The following is a 20,547-nucleotide window of genomic DNA, read 5'->3' as shown; positions in this document are numbered from 1 at the left end:
GTCCACTGCGTTCACCGTCTTCGGTGTTCATTTCAGCACGTCTGAACCTCGCATACCAATCCTTGATGGTTGATTTTCCTGGGACAGTGTCCGAAAACTCGGCATTAAGCCAAGTGTTTGCTTCAACGGTATTTTTTCACTTCAAAAAGCAACATTTTATCAACACGCGAAAGTTCTTTTTATATATATTTTTTTAGAATAACAAATGTTGTTATAAATGTTGCAATTCACAAACTAATGATCGGACAGCTGTCAAATTTATACATGCATCTTTTGAGAGTTAGGGCTAACTAAAAAACATATGGATTTAATTCTAGTATCGCCATATATGTGTCAGGCTGGGGAGATCTCAATTAACCTGTTACTTGGACATTTGAGACTAAAAAGACTTTGTCAATAACTCAGCCTGCAAAATGCTGATTGATGTGTCAATTACTGAAGTCTTGTATTTTATTGGGATTTTAGTGTGGAATTTACATGTTGGAATCGATATTGTGATAGAAAACCGAAATAATGGGTCAAGGGCGTTCTTAGTTTCTGGACCAGATAACTCGGGAATGGTATAAAGACCTCGCTGGAATGTTTTAATGATATCTGTTGATGAACTCCTTGCTACTGTCGCCGGTTTCCAAATGTTTCTTGGGGTCACTTCGTGAAGAAAAACTTCACAATCGTATTTTATTTTATTTCTTGTGATTTTATATTTTGTTTATTTCATTCTTATTTTTCATTTTATTTAAATTTATTATGTGTTTTTCAACGTAACCTTTAAAATATACTCAAATCATTATTAGCCAGCTTCGTTGGTGCAGTGGTCAAAGCAACAAGACGGTCCTCCTACAATGACACGGATGTGCTTTATGTTTGTGATTGTAATTGTAAATATCTTTAGACAACAGTGGAAAATTCATCTATATCAGTGACGCCAGTAACCAGGTTGGGTAAGACCGGATGTCTTCTGGTCTCGTAGTCGGTAGGCTTAATTTTGAGAACCGTGGTTCGGAACCCACGTTAAACTGAAGGTCCAGTCCCGATAAACACTCGTTGGTTAAATAGAGACTTTAAAATGTCAAAAATCCTTTAGCATCCTGACTTTTATTCTACTATTGAAGTTGAATGTGTCTCTATACATGTTCTAAGGAGTTGTTGACTAGTAAATAGCTAGATGTTTGTTTATAACCATGTAAGGATAATATGTATGTCTATGTTCTTGGATTAATTAACAAGCAAGACGAGTGCGAGAAAATACATCAATATGTATTCCTCAATTATAAAATTATAATTGTTTATTAATTATTAACTTATAGCTATAGTTTACACTAAATGTATACACTTTATATAAGTGCCTATGGTTTTGTTCGCATCAATCTCCTGACATCCTGCGCGCTGTCCAGCAGTTGTATTGCTTCCACGTTAGCATGATTTAGTAATCTTCTTTCGTGTTTCAAGCGAAATCTTGGATAACTTCGCAAATCCATTTGATTTCCAGGTCATCGTGCAGTTCTTCGTTGGTTACATAGCGATAGGCATTGGTAATTAATCGAAGAACCTTGTTTTGACAGCGTTGTTTGAATTTTTATAGCAACCCCATATTTACACCCCATAGGTCCAAATTGGGTTTATAATTGTATAATAGACCAACCTCTTTGATTTTAGATCAAGTTGAGAGTATCTTCCGACTAACCAGTATAGTTGTTTTATTTTGGTTCTAATGTGTTCTGCTTTGTGTTTAACGTGATGCTTCCAATTTAATCTACCGTCAAGATGGATTCCAAGGTTGAGAGATATAATTAAGTCGCCTCAATGCAAAATTAACGTGGACAGATTTGGAGCTATTAAGTTGAATTTTCTAATCTTTCGTCCATTTTTAGATTTTGTTGACTGCCACTTGACTGTATTGCTTGTGATATTATATTATGTATCTTATATAGTTTTCTTTTAGTCATCATCATAAATCCATAGTTGGTGCTCTGTCTACATGTTGCCTCTTAATGTGTTGATTGAGAAGTGCCTAATTCGTTAATGTTTACATATGTTAACCTAGGACCAACTGATCACTTTGAAGTCGGTACCGAGCCCAAATAATACAAAAATAATAATATAATTTTGTGACACGTACACATAATTTAATTACGAACAAAACCAATCTAATATATTACTCGTACCGTTTATTTCTTGTTTATTTTTATTTAATTATTACAACGATTATTAGGTACATATTTTATTTTAAAGCGTTAATTTTTGTGTTAGATTTCTAAATTTGATTATTACTTACTTTTTAGTCAATTGCTTATTTACATTTTGAAGTCCGTTCAATTTTTTTATTAAAAATATTTTTATTAACTGACTTTAAGTACCATAACGAGTTATATACACAAGAAAGTCATTTTTGTTATTTGTCTCTTGTAGATCATTTTTCGTAAAGCAGTTTTGAGAATTACGAAATGTGTCGAATATTATAGAAATGCTGCTTGAATAGTTCTACAATAATTATTGTAATTAGAATATATAAGTGTTTTCACCTTTAAATGCCCTAATAACTTTTACGTTTTTCACTTTATTTTAGTTTATACAACATTATTAATATTTTAAGCTAATTCAAATGTTCTAGAATAAAAAAGAAAACAACACTGGAAAAGTTTAAAATAACATGGGTAGTTTGTATAAGTAAAACTAAAATATTAAAAAAAAAGATAAACAAGGACTCGGTCATCATTAGACCGATCGATAACGATAAACAATTCGCTAAAAGGAAGTGAAACGACAACACAATCGGTCAAAACATCTTGAGAACAGACCCTATTCAAAGATAAACACCCCATTCGACCCAGAGAAAATATGGTCGTTAAGGTTGGAGGCCAAGAAAAAAATTAAAATTATCTCTTAAAATGTAATAATCAATTGTATTACCAATATTTGCTTAAAAATTATTAGGTTTTTAAATAACTTTGTTTAAAGGGTATTCTTTTATACAAGAGGGTATGAAAATCTAATTTTTGAAAAGAATTTTTCATATTTGAACTACTTATGAGGAATTAAGGTTGATTCCTAAGAATAACAGGTCAATTGAAAAGTCCCATTGAAAGAGCCACTAAAATTAAATCTATATGTTTTTTAGTTAGTCCTTACCCTCAAAAGATGCGTGTATAAATTTGACAGCTGTCGTATGATTAGTTTATGAATTATAGCATTCTGAGTGAAGCAACTTTTGTTGGAAAAAATGGATAAAAAGGAATTTCGCGTGTTGATAAAATATTGAATTTTGAAGAAAAATACAGCTGAAGCAAAAACTTGGCTTGCTGCCGAGTTTCCGGATACTGGCCCAGGAAAATCAACCATTAAGGATTGGTATGCTAAGTTTAGACGTGTTGAAATGACCACCGAAGACGATGAACGCAGAGGACGCAAAATAAATGATTAAGCGTAATAAACTCGAGTTTTTGCGTCGATATGTGGCAATGGATGAAACATGGCTCCATCATTTCACTCCGAAGTCCAATCGACAGTCATCCGAGTGGACTGCACATGATGAACCCGCTCCAAAGCGTGGGAAAATGCAACAGTCGGCTGGCAATGTTATGGAGTCTGTATTTTGGGATGCGCCTGGAATAATTTTCACTGACTACCTTGGAAAAGGAAGACACATTACATAGCGTTATTGGACTGTTTGAAGGACGAAATCGCCGGAAAATGGCCGCATTTGAAGTAAAAGAAAGTGCTGCTTCATCAAGACAATGCACCGGGTCACATGTCAGTGAACCACACACCAGCGACTATTTCCTGTTCTCAGATCTCAAAAGAATAAAGAATGAAGAGGTGATCGCCAAAACTGAGGCTTATTTTGAAGCAAAGGACAAATCGTACTATAAAAATGATGATGAAAGTTGGAGGGTCGCTATAATCAGTGTATGCCAAAAAAATGTGTTTTACTGTGGTAGTCCGGGGACTTTTCAATTGACCTGTTATAACCAAAAATGTATTTTCAAATTAAATAAATAGCAAGCCGTGCATGGAATAGGTGCTATACGCGTATGCTATTGCCCATCTTTTCATCACTGTTCTGCCACCATAGCTCATCGAAATAGCTACTAAAATGCGGTGGGAACCTAGCAGCAAATCTAAAGTTAGTTCATGTTCACACATCGGTTATGAAATTTTAGTGTCTTTTTTTTTTGGAAATGCCTAAGGAATTGTTCATTGTATCCATACATTACTTCCAAATTGTGAAAAATCAACTTAGATTGTCACTGTAAACTTTTGGAGCGATTGGATACCACCAGATCATGATAAAATTTGGTTTTTAGGAAAATAAATTATTTATCATCAACATGATGCTCAAGCCATTCAAAACTCAAAACACCTCAATTAAAGCTCAGTTATTTCATCCAGTTTAATGTCAGGATTTAGGTTCCTTTGACTTCTGTTTCTTCTTATCTCAAAAAATCTTTAGTTGGAAGATGTTTCCACCAAACGATGGATGTTTTGTAAGACCTCTAGGAATACACTCCAGTGTTGAGATAAACATATTGGAAGTCCGCTAGGATAAACGGCTTAAATATGGTGGAAAATTAATTATAAATAAATATATTGTTACACTGATACATATGTATAGTTCGTTTAATGTAATGGTGAATCACGTCATTTAAATCTATGACGTCACAACGTCCCAATGTTGTCGCGTCAACTGATTTTTAATTTATTCTCTGTCTGAGACGTAATCTGTTTCTTACTTTGACTATTTTTTGGCTTTAGAATTTTCAATCACAGTAATCACAAATATTAAGCAGCGATTTGAAATTTATAATGGGAAGGAAAGCGTCAAAATAACATTTCCTGGTATTTAACCTCTAACTATTATGACTAATGTTTTTAAAAACATTTGACAACCAACGAATTTTAATTTGGTTGCATGTTCTGATGCATCAGTCATCATTGTATCTCACTTAAACTAGATCAAAATGAGAAGCAAAAAATACGGTCTGATTTTAAACTACATTCGGCAATAAATTCGACGTCATGATGACATGAGTTCGCCGCTATTTTGGACTATATATAACGTTGAATCAAATAATGATATCACGAGGTAGTCGGTTTAAATAATAATGGATAAATGGAAATACATATTAGTAAGAAATAATCGAACTATCATAAAGCTTTGGATCACTAAAAACTTGAGATATGAACTGAAAGGACATGAAAAATTCTCCAAAAATGATTAGTTAAATTTCATTGTTTACTTATGATAATTGCAGTGGGTGTTGACGTAATTATAAATAGGTCTTAAATTTAAAAAAAATATATAAAATAAATTATATTTTATATACATTAGGTACTTGTATGTAATATGATTATTTTTCACTTTACAAAAGGCATTTACCACTTTTAAAGCGTTGAAATTAAAACCGACAATGAGATATAATCATGTGAGTAGCACCATCATAAGGTTCCAAAAGTGTTTCATGGGCTTTAGCAGTAAATTTCTATAAATGAATTGTGAAAAGTTGACAGTATTTTGAGAATTCTACGATTGGCGTCTGTCTGATGTACATAATAACTCAACAATACTAAAAAGAAAAACCGTTATTTTAAGTAGAAAAATATAAAAAATTAATTTATTAATTAATTTACCAGTTTGGTTAGGTTGTTAAAAACTTTTTTATATTTATACTTTCCATTTTTATCAATAGATGGGGTTGATAGAAATATATGAAATTACATATAGTTATAATACTCTATAGAAGAGTATTATATAGAACTACTTTGTACTATCAAAGTGTCACACATCTATAAATACACTTAACAAGAATATTGAACCGACTTCAAAAAAGAAACTCATTAAAAAGTAAAAAATAATCAAATTTGGATCACTTTGAAGTCGGTGCCGAGTAGCAAATTAGATTTATTTTGTCATAATTTAATTTGGTGTCATGTCAGAAACTTTATTATTAAATTTATTACTTTATTATTCAAATATTATTTTTTTCGTATTGTTTGGGCTTGAAAAAGCTGTCCTGCTGGCCTATTGAGAATCAATCCTGCGACGTTCGCGTGTGAGCTTAACGTTCTGATCATTACACCATAAAAACGATTGCCTAGAATGTTTCTACGACTTCTCATATGATATGGTTTGTGTTTAAAAAGCATACTAAATGGCTTTTACATTGAAGTAGTTCCGATCGTTCTTCACATCAGTTCACCAATAACATTATACACAAATATCTGATTATTTTAGATAAAAAATATGTGAATACATTGTGCGTACCTTTGAAATATGAGGTTTCCCCTCGATTTCCCCCCTACCCTCCATTAGATCCTGACATGGTTCCAACCAGACGACCTTGAAAGTGCACTCTTTCGAATAATAAAATAATTTTGAAAATCGGTCCAGAATTGACAGAGAAATCGGCGAACATACAATAAAGAAGTATACAGACGAACATAGAACCTCCTTCTTTTTCGAAATCGGTTAAAAATATTAAGAATATTATAATTGAAGCAAAAGTACGTACTCGGTATATAATCAAAACATATTGTCCATTTATACGAACATAAGTGAAGAAATAATTGTGAAAAAAACAATATTCTGTAAAAAGGAACATTTTCATCTTGATATATATGTCTGCCAAAGAAAATAAATTTAAATCCATTTTAAATACCTAAAACAACAATTAAAGTTACAAGTCAATATGACTGTAATGCCACACTATCACAGGTTTAAAACGAAATTGTTCGATATTTAATAAGAAAATTAATTGCCTAGAAAATATAAAAATTCGTAACCAAATATTTTGAGAATATTTTCATATTTTTGTATTTTTTTGGACAACAATATCTTAAAACGTTAAAATATATAATGATTAATTTTAAATACCTAAAACAATGAATAAAGTTACAAGTAAATATGACTAATATACCGTACTTTCACATGTTTAAAACGACATTTCTGGAGATTTAATAAGAAATTTTATTGTCTAGAAAATATAAACATTCCTAACCAAACCTTTTGAGAATATTTCCAAATTTTTAGCAGTTTTTGGACAAAAATATAATAAAATGTTAAAATATATAATGATTAATTTTAAAAACCTAAAACAATGACCAAAGTTACAAGTAAATATGACTAATATGCCGTACTCTCACACGTTTAAAACGACATTTCTGGAGATTCAATAAGAAATTTTATTGCCTAGAAAATATAAAAATTCCTAACCAAGCATTTTGAGAATATTTTCAAAATTTTAGCAGTTTTTGGACAAAAATATAATAAAATGTTAAAATATATAATGATTAATTTTAAACACTTAAAACAATGAATAAAGTTACAAGTAAATATAACTAATATGCCGTACTGCCACAAGTTTGAAACGATATTTCTCTAGATTTAATAAGCAAATTTATTGTCTGGAAAATATAAACATTCCTAACGAAGCCTTTTGAGAATATTTTCAAATTTTTGGACAATAGTATATTAAAACGTTAAAATTTATAATGATATGATAATTTTAAAACCTTTCTGACTTCAGGTAACATTTATTACGACTTTTAGGAACCATCCTTAACGTTTTATTGGGTACGACTCCTTCAGGCCGATTTCTGGTGACAAGAAGGGTACGCCCACCACCCGGCGAAATAGAGAGATTATTAATACCAATGCCATCCTCTACAGAGATATTCGAGTATTCAGCGGTGGACCATCCAGAGCACCGAACAGTTCTGGTATTTTCGGAACAGTTCTAAAATTAAAGCAATCGTAGAATTCTTTTTTTTTCGGAAAGACTCGACTGTCTCTTCTCTTGAGTGTCGCTCGCGCCATTCTGGACTGTTAAAAATCTGTGCTATTGGCAGGTCGTGTCTTGAGTTAATAATTTGGAACTGGTGAAGTCGTACGGGAGATGGAAATCATGCGTGTACTGTGGAGTATGTTCGGGCTTATATTGTTCCTTGCTGCTTTTGTTTTTGGCGGTAAGTAACATTGTTATAGGTTTCTACTATTTTAAGCGAATGTTTCAATAAATTTGTCTAATTAGATTGCATTTTCATTACATTTAAATTATTACATTTTACATTACAATTTAATTTATCATATTTTAATAATTTAATTTGAATGTTTTTATAGTTACTAGTGATTGCCCTATGGTCGAAATTCGACCACATTGTATTAAATTAATCATGTTTCTTTCACAGTGGAGAATAATGACTAATTTGTTTTTACAGTATTTTCATTATAATATCAGAAATATATTTGATACATAATTTTAATTAAAATAATAAATGTCTGTATATTAAAACATATTAAAATATATACACACTACTTTAATAACTAACAGTCACATTATTATTACATTTAATTAAATTTAATCTCCATTAACTTTCAATAATCAAAAATGTATATTACTACGCCACTGAACTTTGTATCAAAGCATCATAAGTAAGATTATTTTCAGAACTGTAACAACTCCAGAGCATCAAATATAAGTATACAAGATCTTTCTTTAGTTTTGTTTTAAGCATAAGTATGGAATAGTAAATGAAGTAATACATGTTTGTCTATTAAAACAGAGAATATATGAATAAAACAATTTTGAAATTGACATTTGTCTTTAGCATGTATATTAAACAATAACAATCACAAGTAAGTAATAACTTTTTTACAATTTATAAATGTATATTGAAGGAATGTATTTACAATCATTAAATTAACAATTGAGTTTCCAATACTTTTGACCATAAGTATTGGAAAGTCATATAAAGTAAGTAATCGAAGTAATTGATATAAGGTTTAAAGAGTCATATATTCACATATTTTATGGCATTATTAATCATTAATCATTTTAATATTTAGCAATGCTTAACAATTTTTCTTTTTCTTCACCAGACGGTTTTTTTTAAATTAATTTCATAGAACGTCAACAATCTGCCCGTGGGCAATAAGTATTATTATATAATTTCAGTTATATAATATAACTATCCCGGCATGTAGAAGCATCATTTCAGTAAGCGATCTACTGTACAACTTATAATCTAAATCTTATTCTAAAAACGTAAAGTAGTTTGCGTTTGAGCCTACGCACTTCACTGTCATCGCGCACATTTAACTCTTTGGTGAGTGCATTGGGATACACTAATAGTTTTTCCATATATATAGTACTTCGCACTGATACTCCGAAGTACACTCGTTATGGGTTCTATGGGGATATCGCGTTGAATCAGTTTGTTGGACACGTAATATGGGGCATCGACGATGACTTGCAGCACTTCATTCTGGAACCTTTTGAGGTGATCTATGTTAGATTTGCTTGTAGTACCCCACAGTTCAATACCATAGGTCCAAGTAGGCCTAAGTATTGACTTATACAGCAAAACCTTGTTATATGATGATGATTTAGATTTACGCCCTATCAGCCAATACATTTGGTTTAGTTTAAACCCAACTTGTTTGCGTTTTTTCACTATATGTTTTTTCAGTGTTAAGCGTCGATCGAAATGCATCCCTGATGTTGTTCATGATTATCCAATTTTACTGAGGGACATGTTCTTCTACAAAGGGTGAATATCACATGGGTAGATTTTGTGTCATTTGCTTGGATACTTCACGTTTTCAACCACAATTCGACTTTGTTAAGATGAGGTTGGAGGTTTCCTGTGACTGATATTGGATCCTCGTGTGATGGTATCGGCTGTATCGTCAGCATACGTTGCAACAGTAGTGTTTCTTGAGGTCGGTACGTTAGCTGTACGCAATAGATATAACAATTGGTCAAGAACACTGCCTTTTGGAACACCCGAATATATTGGGCGTATTCGTCACCCTGTTTGGCAATAAAATGCCCGATTGTGATATTTCAGCAGTTTAAAGTGCGTATGGGGCAAAAACTTTTTCAAATTGCTGGTTTGGAATAATATTTCTCCCCTCTGCAATTATTTTGAGTCTCTTAATGTATAGTTTTTCGAATAGTTTAGAGATCACAGGTAACAGGCTTGTAGGACGACAAGAGGAGACGTCTTCTGATTCACCCGACATCAAACTAAATCAAAAGCTGATTCTAAAAATTTATATATCTTGTAAGCAAAGAAAACAGACGATTCTTGTTCTATATTTTTTTATATCTCGGTTGGGATGAAATTTTCACATATGTCGACTTGTTCTTCCTGAACTGACCGATAAAGCGGATACATTAATTTATTTCCTCTGTAAAAAATGTGAATTATAGCTTACCTGACAATACTATTCTTAATCGACTTTTCTCCAAACTTGCCATAACTTTTTATTTATTCTAACAATATGGGAATAACCGAAAATAAATAAAACAGTGATATTTTAACCCCTTAGTTTTCGTTTCAAAATTTTTTCAGAACTAAAATATAAGAATTTTCTTCCGATTCGGAATTGTCTATCGGCATATTGTGGTACAACGTTGCCAGATTTTGATTTAAAAAATTACGCCTCCACTGTTGATTTGTGTTGTTTATATATTTTGTGTCGCCGATCTGACTTCTATTCCTGGTTGCTTGATTTGGGTATTTTTGATTTTATTGGAATATATTTATAGTCTATTCAACGTTATTATGTAAATACTGACGTATGACAAATATTTTTATGACTCAAGATGTTTAATATATTACCTGCCACAATTTGTGAATTCGTTTTAGTATCAGACAATAATTTCCTTCTCATTTTATTCTAGTTAAAAAGGGACGCAATGCTGTCTAATTAGTTCTAACACGTAAACGAATCAGCTTTCAAAGCCTTCCGGTTGTCAGACGTATGCAAAATTCTTGAAAGTAATAGTGATAAGGGGTTATAACTCTTACCTATTACTCTACAACTATTGTGGTTGTATAATAAACTGTAGTTTTTGGATGTACTATAATGTTAAAATAAGTTATATTTGATAACATTTTGGTTTAAATGTTTTATTTAGATTAGAATGTTGTGTGTCTAAGTCAAACTGAACTAAAACTCGCAGTTGATGCGGCAACATTGCGACGATTTGTTGTCACAAATTTAATTGACATATGTAGAAGACTATACTTGTAATAGAAATGCACATACATATTTAGGAGCATATTAAATAGGGTTCAATATCGTCGTGGTTCGAATCCGATATCAATAAAACATTTAACTGCTATAAGGTACAATAAAAGTTTCGATGGGACTCTGTATGAATATCGTTATAAGTTTGCATATTTATTTATTAGCGTATGCCTTCGTTTATGATAGAAAGCGACATTTAGGCATCTTACCCTCTCCAGAAGTGTTAACGGATCGGGTGGTGGTGGAAAAGGGTAATAGATTCAACCTTCTGAACCGTCATAACTCCCGCTCTAGACAGGTAGAATACTTGAATTCATTGAAGCAGTGAATAAGTCAACAATTTTAAAGCCTATTTTAATGTCCATACGAAGTAGATTTTATCAACTGCAGTTGGTTGCCAGAAAGCATCACAACAGATGAGACGAATTTTAAATCTTGCTATTCATGTCTTAAAAGGAAATTACAAAAAAAAACGTACAAAACGTACACACACAAAAAAATAAATAAATAAAATATGTACGTAATAATCGTTGTAAGTCGGTACCGTACCCAGTTATATTAAATTAGATTTATTTTGTTCCTTTTTACTTTTGTGTATATGTTATGAAATTATCTTATTATTTTTTTATTGCTTGAGACCTCGGAACCGACTTCAAACTGATTTTTATTTAGATATTATAACGATTATTAGGTACAAATTTTATTTTAAAACGTTTTTTTTGTGTTAAACGCCTAAGTTTGATTATTTTTTACATTTTAGCGAGTTCCTTATTTATTTTTTGAAGTTGGTTCAAATTTTTTTTTATAAAAAATGTTTTATTTTTCTGTTTTTAGTGTTAAATATTTACTCAATAAATTATGTAAGTTCTTTTATTAAGTATTGCAATGGATATTCTAAGTAAAAGTATAGCCTGTATGAGTAAAAATAGGAATAAAGAAACAATGATTGAATGTTTCAGGCACTAGGGCTCGCTACCTAGTCTGGGTGATTTGATAAATGTTCCAATTAAACTAAAAAAAGACTGCTGTTCCGGTGAGAATCGAACCCGCGACCTCCGCGTGTGAGCGTGACGTTCTAACTATTACACCATAGAAACAGTTGCCTACCATGTTTCTCCGACTCCTCATATGATATGGATAGTGTTTAAAAAGCAAACTGAACACTGATCTACTTCCGAGCTAGAGAGCTAGTTAGTTTAGCAATGACATTATACCCAAATATTTGATTATTTTGGATACAAGATATGTGAAAACATTGTACTTGCCTTTGAAATTTGAACCTTTTCCCTCGATACCAACCTCCCCCCCCCCTCCTCCATATGATCCTAATGTGGTTCCAACGGGATCACCTCGTAAGGACTCTTTCGAATAAAAAAGGAATTTTGAAAATCGGTCCATATTTGATGGAGAAATCGGCTAACATACATTAAAAACATATACAGCCGAACAGAACCTTTTTTGAAGTCGGTTGAAAAGTAAAAGATTTACCATCTTTAAACGCTATTCAAATATAAAGAATATATTCATTCAATATAAAACAAGTTTGTGCACATCAGGGCCTGAGTAAGGCAACTATTTTAAACGAAATAATTGAAGCTACTATCCTAGTTATAAAATGCGTTGGTTGCCAGAAAGCATCACAGCAGATGAGACGCAAATAATTCTTCATGTGATAATTTATGTCTTAAAGGCAAAAAATATAAAATTATGCCTTGTAGTAACAGGACCCGTAGTACCTGTAAAGAATATGATGATTTTATTATTTTTTTGTGGACAAGGACTGTGCTGAACAACAGGCCTCAAAAATAGCCAGCTCCCTAAACGATAGAAGTAAAAGGTTTACCATCCTTAAACGCTATCAATTGTAAGGAATTACATAAGTTTGTGCTTATCAGGACCTGTAGAAAGATTGCTTTGTTTAGCAGATTGTTTTTCTTGTTCCAACAAGATGATGTTCGATCCAGTGTTCACGAAAGGAAATTCCGGATTAGTTCTATTCTATTTACATAACCAAACACCTGATTGTATTTTGTAATTTTTATCTTGAATTTTAAGTAATAATAGTTAAAATACTGTACTTTAAATATATGCGATTTAGAATTTTAAAATATGTATTTTAATTAAAGCAAATCATGTATTTTGCCCAGCTCTGGTTATATTTTTTTATATTTTAGTATCCTTTTATAAACTAGGGTTTGTTGTCATTGAACGTCTTTGGTATTGTCAGCTTATTAACTGGCGAGTTAATAAATTAAGAGATTAACATCCGGTCTGATTACTTACGTATCATAGCTGAAAATGAACACAATTAGAACGTAAAGTACATTTATGTCTTGACTGTATCCGAACAATCGCAGTAGTAGGATGACCATCCTGTTTTGTTTATCGACAAGCCAAGCCGGTTTTAACAGATGTAGCCAAAGAGTAAAAACAGTTATTATTGAAGTTTCAATAGTTCGGAAATTTAATTTTTATATCCAGACCAAGAAGGTAGCCGAATTAAGTAACGTGGTGAAGATATTGGCAATTAATGCTTTATTGTAACTTTTATTTTCATTAAATTATTTTTTTATAATGGTGTCCAGGTTATCTTTCACCTTTCCAATCAGCTTTTGCAGTGGAAATTTGAGATTCCACGTTCTTAATATACTTTTCTCTCAAGGTGTTTGCATTGCTTGAGAGTCGTATGTTTGTTTTTTACATATCGAATCTACAAAAATAATTTTTAATATTCTGTGTGGTTCATAACAGAATGTTGGAATCGGAATCGGAATAAAGGACAGTCACAAACATAAATTTACGACCATGTCCCAGCAGGATTCGAATCCGCGACTATCGCAACAGTAGGACCATCTACCAAGCCTGCATTTTCTAGTTCTGTTTAGTTTCTTTTATTTACTATTTATTTAGTTTTACTGTATATTGGTTGGGTATATCTCTGTTATTATAATCGATATATTTCATTTATATCATTTGTAGTATCATTGATGTATCCTAAGGCGTTTTTGATTGAGCTTCATGCGTATGCATGTGGTCTGAGGTCGTACAGTGAGAGACATGTTAGGTTTCATTTCCAGATAATAATTTCAGATGTTTTTTGTCAATTTTAATTTTAGCTAAAGTTAACTACTAAGAATAAGTCTGTTATTGATAACTGAAATCCGATTCAGTACTTACATATTACGTTATAACATCTTTATAATTTCTAATTATTAAGTATCCAGATGTTCGTAAATACCGTTATAGTACTAGTGATTGTTTAATATTTTCTGCGGTTTGGCTTAAATATATATATATATATATATATATATATATATATATATATATATCGATATTTTTTTAAATCGATATTTTGATATTTAAAAACAATTAAATATATTTCTTAAGCATTTAACAATGGTACTTAACTGTAAGGGTTTATTGAAAATGTTAATATATGTTATTATGTATTATTCTCGGTGGCCGACACCTAGATCAGTTGCTGTATATTCCACGTTGCTGTGATTTAGTAGCTTTCTTTAATCTTTTATAGTTAATCATCGTGCTCCGTTAGTTTACGTAGCCATAAGCATTGGTAACTAATCGAAGTACTTTGTTTTTGGTAATCTTGAGTTTGGTAACCTTTAGCTGAGTTTCTGGACGGTTTGATGACTTGGGTACTGATGTATTTCATTGATTCTGCTTGAGGAATTAGGTAACTCTAAAGATCTAATATTTCCGCAGATTTCGAGCGATTAAGCTGCATCTTACAGTTTCTAATTCCAATCATTAAAGTAATGACAGTTTCCTTGGTTACGTCATTATCATAACTTGTAAACTAATATAATTTTTCGGTATGTTTTGAAGTTCTAACGTTGCTTTTTTCAGTTTGTTATTTCTAAATTTATTTATCTAAGTATAGTAATTTTATCTATACCAGATCCAATAACAACACTTGATCAATTCATCAAATATATTTGGAAAAAATCTTATTAACCGATTTCGAAAAAAGAGGAGGTTCTATGTTCGGCTGTATATATTTTTTGAATGTATGTTCGTCGATTTCTCCGTTAATCCGTTAAGAGTGCACCTCCAAGGTGGTCCCATTGGAACCAGATAATGAGCTGTTGATGGAAAGGCACAAAAATATTAATAAAATTTTGTGACATACACAAAATTAAATTACGAACAAAGCAAATTTAATATACAGTAGTTTATAAAGTACATAGTTGATAGTTTAAATAAGTTGTTTGTCTAGTTTTATATAGTTATTATAACGATTATTATGTACATATTTCATATTAAAATTTTTTTTTGTGTTAAAGATTTTTTTTTTTTTTTATTACTCTTCGTGAGTCCACAATCTGCCCTATTGGCAATAAGTATTTCTTCTGTTTATATTATATATACATGGCATGTAGAAAATCACTTCAATAAGCAATCTTCTGTATAAAATATTATCTTAATTAATTAGACTTATTCTAATGCTTATTCCAAACTCTACATATGTCCAGTAATCAGATCAGGTGGTGTTAAACGTTTTAGTCTACGCACTTCACTATCACGTCGCATATTTAGCTGATTAGCGAGTACATTGGGATGCACTGACACTCTTTCGAAGTACTTCACACAAACACGTTGGATTACACTCGTTATGGGTTCTAGAGGAATATCGCGTTGTATCACTTTATTTGAAATATAGTACGGAGCATCAACAATGGCACGCAACACCTTATTTTGGAACCGTTGAATGATGGATATATTAGATTTGCTAGCGGTACCCCATAGTTGAATTCCATATGTCCAAATGGGCTTGAGTATAGACTCATACTGCAATACCTTGTTATCTAATGATAACTTGGATTTGCGCCCAATGAGCCAATACATTTGATATAATTTTAGTCCTAGTTGTTTCCGTTTAGAGAGTATGTGCTTCTTCCAGGTTAGGCGTCGATCTAAATGCATACCAAGATATGTGTTAAAGATCGAGGTTTGATTATTTTTTAATTTTTAGTGAATTTCTTATTTATTTTTTGAAATCGGTTTAATTCTTTTGTATTCAATTATTTGTCTTTTCGATTAACATTTTTTGACGATGTAAAATACAAATGTTAGATAACATTATCAGTTATATTTGGTGCAGTGTATATATTTTCTTGGTAAATGTCAGATAACTGTACGTCTCTAGCTCGAAACAAGGATATGACTCAATATTCTATTGTTTCGTTATAAACATTTGCTTTGGATGCATATTTAATATTGTGAATGAAATTATTTATCACTATTTAATATATATGTTGGACTAGCAGCAATTCTGGTAATTGCATCAACTTCGAACAATCTCAAGCGTTTTTCAAATATTTGCTGTTGTCTCGTTTCGTTGGATTCAAGTGGGCCATTAATTTTTAAAATGAAATCTACTCACACTAATTAATTACTTTATCTGGGTCTAGTCGAGTGTTTAGGTTGAAGTGTCACTACACATCGCGATTATATTCGTTGGATGTAGGCGTTTTGTTTTGAAAAGATTCATAATATTCATGCATATAATGTTCTTGTTACTTTTTTGTGGAATGATTTGTATAGATTCAAAAAATACAAAATATAAAATTTTAGAGACTCTTTTCAGCGCCTGTGGTCTTCAATCAATGTGTTACTCATTTTCGTTTGCTTCTTAATCACTTCAATCGTTTTCACACATCTGGAAATAGTTGGTTGAGCAACACTTAATAATTTTTTAACTTCTTTTTGTTCTTGGCATGGGTTTTGGTAACGTATTTGTTTTTCATATAAAAACGTTTTATATTTAAAGCGTTTAAATTAATTTCTACAAGAAGTTTTAGATAAAATATATTACGGGAATACATTTTCAATAGCATTTTTCTTGAATTAGTTAGTGAGTGATTTTATTTGCTAACACATTTTTTTAGTACTAACAAGTATAACAAGTATTAACTTATTACTAACAAGTATTAACTTTTATTTAACTATTTATTCAATTGTTCCTAAACGGAAGCAATTATGCATTGATCCAAATAACATCGAACACTGATTAGTTGTCGAAAGTTATTTTGTACATACGTCATCTAAATTTGTGACGTCAAATTTTTGCAATGTTTTCGCATCAACAGTGAGTTTTAGTTTAGTTTGGCTTTGACATCAAAATTCTAATTTAATTAAAATAGTTAAACAAAAATGTTATCAAACATAATTTATTTTAACATTATAGTACCTTTAAAAACTATAGTTATTTATACAGCCACAATAGTTTATAGGTTAGAGTTCTAACCTCTTATCACTATTGCTTTCAAGAATTTTACATACGTCTGATAACCGGACGACGACTTTGACATGCTCATTCCTTTACGTGTTCGAACTAATCAGACAGCATTGTGTCTCTTTTTAACTAGAATTAAATGAGAAAGAAACTATTGTCTGCTTTTAAAACGAATTTGCAAATTTCAGCAGGCAATAAATTAAGTATTTTGATGTATACTTGAATATATGTATACCTAATTGTATGTATACTTGAAAATATATTTTAAAATAGGATCATGGATATAATTTTCAATTAACTGTCTAGTACCATTCAAGATTTAGACATAAATAAAATGTTCACAAAGTTTGGCTCTCGGGCTAGTTCAATGTTAACAAAGAGTTACAAGCATTTCGCTGTTAACATGACAATGTCTTAATATTGACTTTTTCATATTTTTGATATCTTGTAATGAATGAGCATATTTTTGATATCTTTGAAATATATTGATGTAAGTAATTGTTCCTGCAGTATCTGGGTGCGTACATCCACAATCATTCTTGAGCCATTATTCTTAAATTTGTTCTTTATATTAACACAAGTATTATGTTTATATTACTTCGCAAAATATCCCCGTAACTAAAATCCATTTTGTGTCTTAATTCAGTTCTTTTTTCTCTTGGTATGTTATTACCAACGTAGTTTTGCCTCAAGGTTCACTCCAAGGTACAGCAATAAATAACCCATACCACTGTTGCTGTATGGGATTTTTATTATTGTTGCTATTGCTCTGTTGTACTTGTATAAAAGTACAAACAGTATTTTTGCAGTATAAAAACATCACTATGTATTTCTCAAATTGAAATTAAATTATACTACTTATCTTATACTTTGTACTGGTAGTGATGGACTATTAGTTTGTTTGATTTCTTAGTATAACCACATAGGTCTAAACATTTTATATAATTGACTGATAAATTAGTCAATTTAATATTAGCTATCAGCAATAATTTGGGAGGATCTCCGCAGCGGTTGTTGTCTTGTGTACTATTCAAAATGATGATATCGTTCATTGATCTAAAGTAACGTTTATACCCTTGAAGATTAACATTTCACAAAATACGATATGAATGCCCTTCAGCTTTGTTGAAAAAAACCATTGTTTTTTTTAATAAGAAAAATTTAAATAGAGTGGCTTTAAAATTATTATAATTTCGTAAATCATCGTATTAAGTATACGTTTCGAAAGCATATAGTATTGATATAATTATGTAAAAGTAGCGTTGGGAACTATCCATAGTCCATAGTCGCAAAACAGTCGAAACAGTCGATAGTCAAAAAACTAGCGACTAAATAGTAATTACTATTTTCAGTCAAATGCACGGTTCGACTATTCCTTCCCTGTATAAATTGTGAGACAAGAAAGGACGGAGATAATTGCTTGGGTCAGTTAATTTTATATATGGTTATACTTTCCAACGGTAGTATAGACGAGACGGAGACGTATAAATTCCTTTAAGAACTAATTTTAAAAAAGAAAAGGAAAAAAATTATTACTTTTTACTATAATAATAATAATACATAACATGTAATTTATAATTTAATTTTATACGAAGTAGAATTACGTTTATATTTGATCTTTGGGTGTTTTTGAATCTATAAAAAGGAATGAAATTTTTCTATGGAATGGATTAATACTCCAAAAATGTTTTATTGTATTTTAATGTGCTATTTTTAAATAATATATTATAATATAAATATAGACAATACAATAGAACTTAAACAAAACCTAAAAGCTAAAGATGTACAAAAACAATAAATACTATATAAAAATTAAACATAAATTAAACAACTAATCATAGAAAAAAAAAACTAATCCGTGACATAATTAGACATGAATGAAATGAATTATTTTTTAACAAAAATCGAGAGAGTAATCGAAATATTACCTATTATTGTCATAAAAACAGTCAAAATATTTTACTATTTATCATTTCCAATTTTAATCTTTATACCCTATATTAACAATCTTGAAAAATATCATACCAAAATGCTATAATATTAATATACAATATATTGTTATTTACAAGCAAACTACCAAAAAAACCATAAAACTACATATATTACATATAAAGATATAAATCTGTGTAAGCATAAATTGGGTACATTTTTGTCAAGGTCGCGGCTAGGACGACAGAGCCAGAGCGTTAAAAATCAGTCGAATGAAACAAACAAGCCAAAAATAGTAACTAAAAGTACGACCGACACAGTCGATAGTAAATAGTAACAAAATCAGTGGGACCGAAAATAGCGACTGAAAACAGTCGACTGAAACAGTCACTGGTAAAAAGTAGTAAAATCAGTCAGACCAAAATTAGCGACTGAAACAATCGATAGTAAAAAGTAGTCAATTACTAAACAGTCGATAGTCAATTTCAGTCGATAGTTTCCAAAACTTTGTAAAAGAAACGCTTTCCTTTCACGACCTTTATTTAATGATATTTGATCGAATATCTCAACTTATCAACAAACACCATGGTATAGTTTTATAATCATTAGATGAATAAAACAATACCAGCTTTTTCCTAATAAAACGAAACTACTGTGGGTTAAGGTTGTTTGGTTTAAAACAGTTGTAGACGTTATGTACATAAATATAAATCATCAAAAACAATATGTACTCCTAATATTAATGATTAATGATTTTTTTAAAATAATTGCAGGAGATGATTTCTCTCTAGGACGAAGTATCAAGCCACATGTTTCTATCGTTTTAAAATAAACACGTTGGTCTCTGGAAGGTCATAAATCATCCTCGGGACCAATGGTACTACCTAAGGTCGTTATAGTGTAACTCAATATTTTTTTCGGTCTTTTTTTCCAGCACTTGAGCTAATTGCCGTCAACTTTAAAATTTTTAAGTGTTTTCTTTTAACCGATCATTTTCGATTCGTCGCGTACCTCGGGTACGTCACGGTCCCCGAAAATATTTACTTCATCCCCGTTTTAGATCCCGTTTTAAGAATGCCGAACTGTTAACCCGTTATAGCGTTAGGTCGAGACCGAAAATATACGAACTGAACTACTAGACTGGAATATTTCTGGAGCTGGGATACGTTTCTAGGCATGTTTATGTTTATTGTCTCGGGAATTCTGTGAAGTCGAAGGGGATTAATATGTTTGACGTTAATCTGAGGATATTTACTGCGTGTATTCACTTTAAATGTTCATTTATGATGTACAGCTTGGTGTACTTGATATTTTTAACTTTCTAATA

The 20,547-nt window shown here is 31.0% G+C and overlaps 1 protein-coding gene across 2 annotated transcripts in view; it reads left to right on the top strand.

Annotated features, from left to right (window-relative positions):
• The window catches only part of LOC143190667 (uncharacterized), a 32,571-nt gene that overhangs the window by 4,845 nt on the left and 7,179 nt on the right, over positions 1-20,547 (top strand). Inside the window, exons 2-3 of one of the 2 annotated variants that reach the window (XM_076395163.1) lie at positions 7,547-7,716; positions 7,776-7,962. The exons of the other annotated variant lie outside the window; for it this stretch is intronic. Of the exons in view, the coding sequence (XP_076251278.1) occupies positions 7,893-7,962 (70 nt within the window). The 5' untranslated portion in view covers positions 7,547-7,716; positions 7,776-7,892. The remainder of the gene's footprint in view (positions 1-7,546; positions 7,717-7,775; positions 7,963-20,547) is intronic. 2 annotated transcript variants of the gene reach the window in all.

The sequence above is a fragment of the Rhynchophorus ferrugineus genome, unplaced genomic scaffold (assembly GCF_030347505.1).
Source record: "Rhynchophorus ferrugineus isolate W39M unplaced genomic scaffold, kcgeb_rfMv2 rfM2, whole genome shotgun sequence".
Taxonomy (NCBI): domain Eukaryota; kingdom Metazoa; phylum Arthropoda; class Insecta; order Coleoptera; family Curculionidae; genus Rhynchophorus; species Rhynchophorus ferrugineus.
The sequence above is the reverse complement of the archived record's forward strand: the minus strand, read 5'-3'. Positions and strand labels throughout refer to the sequence as shown.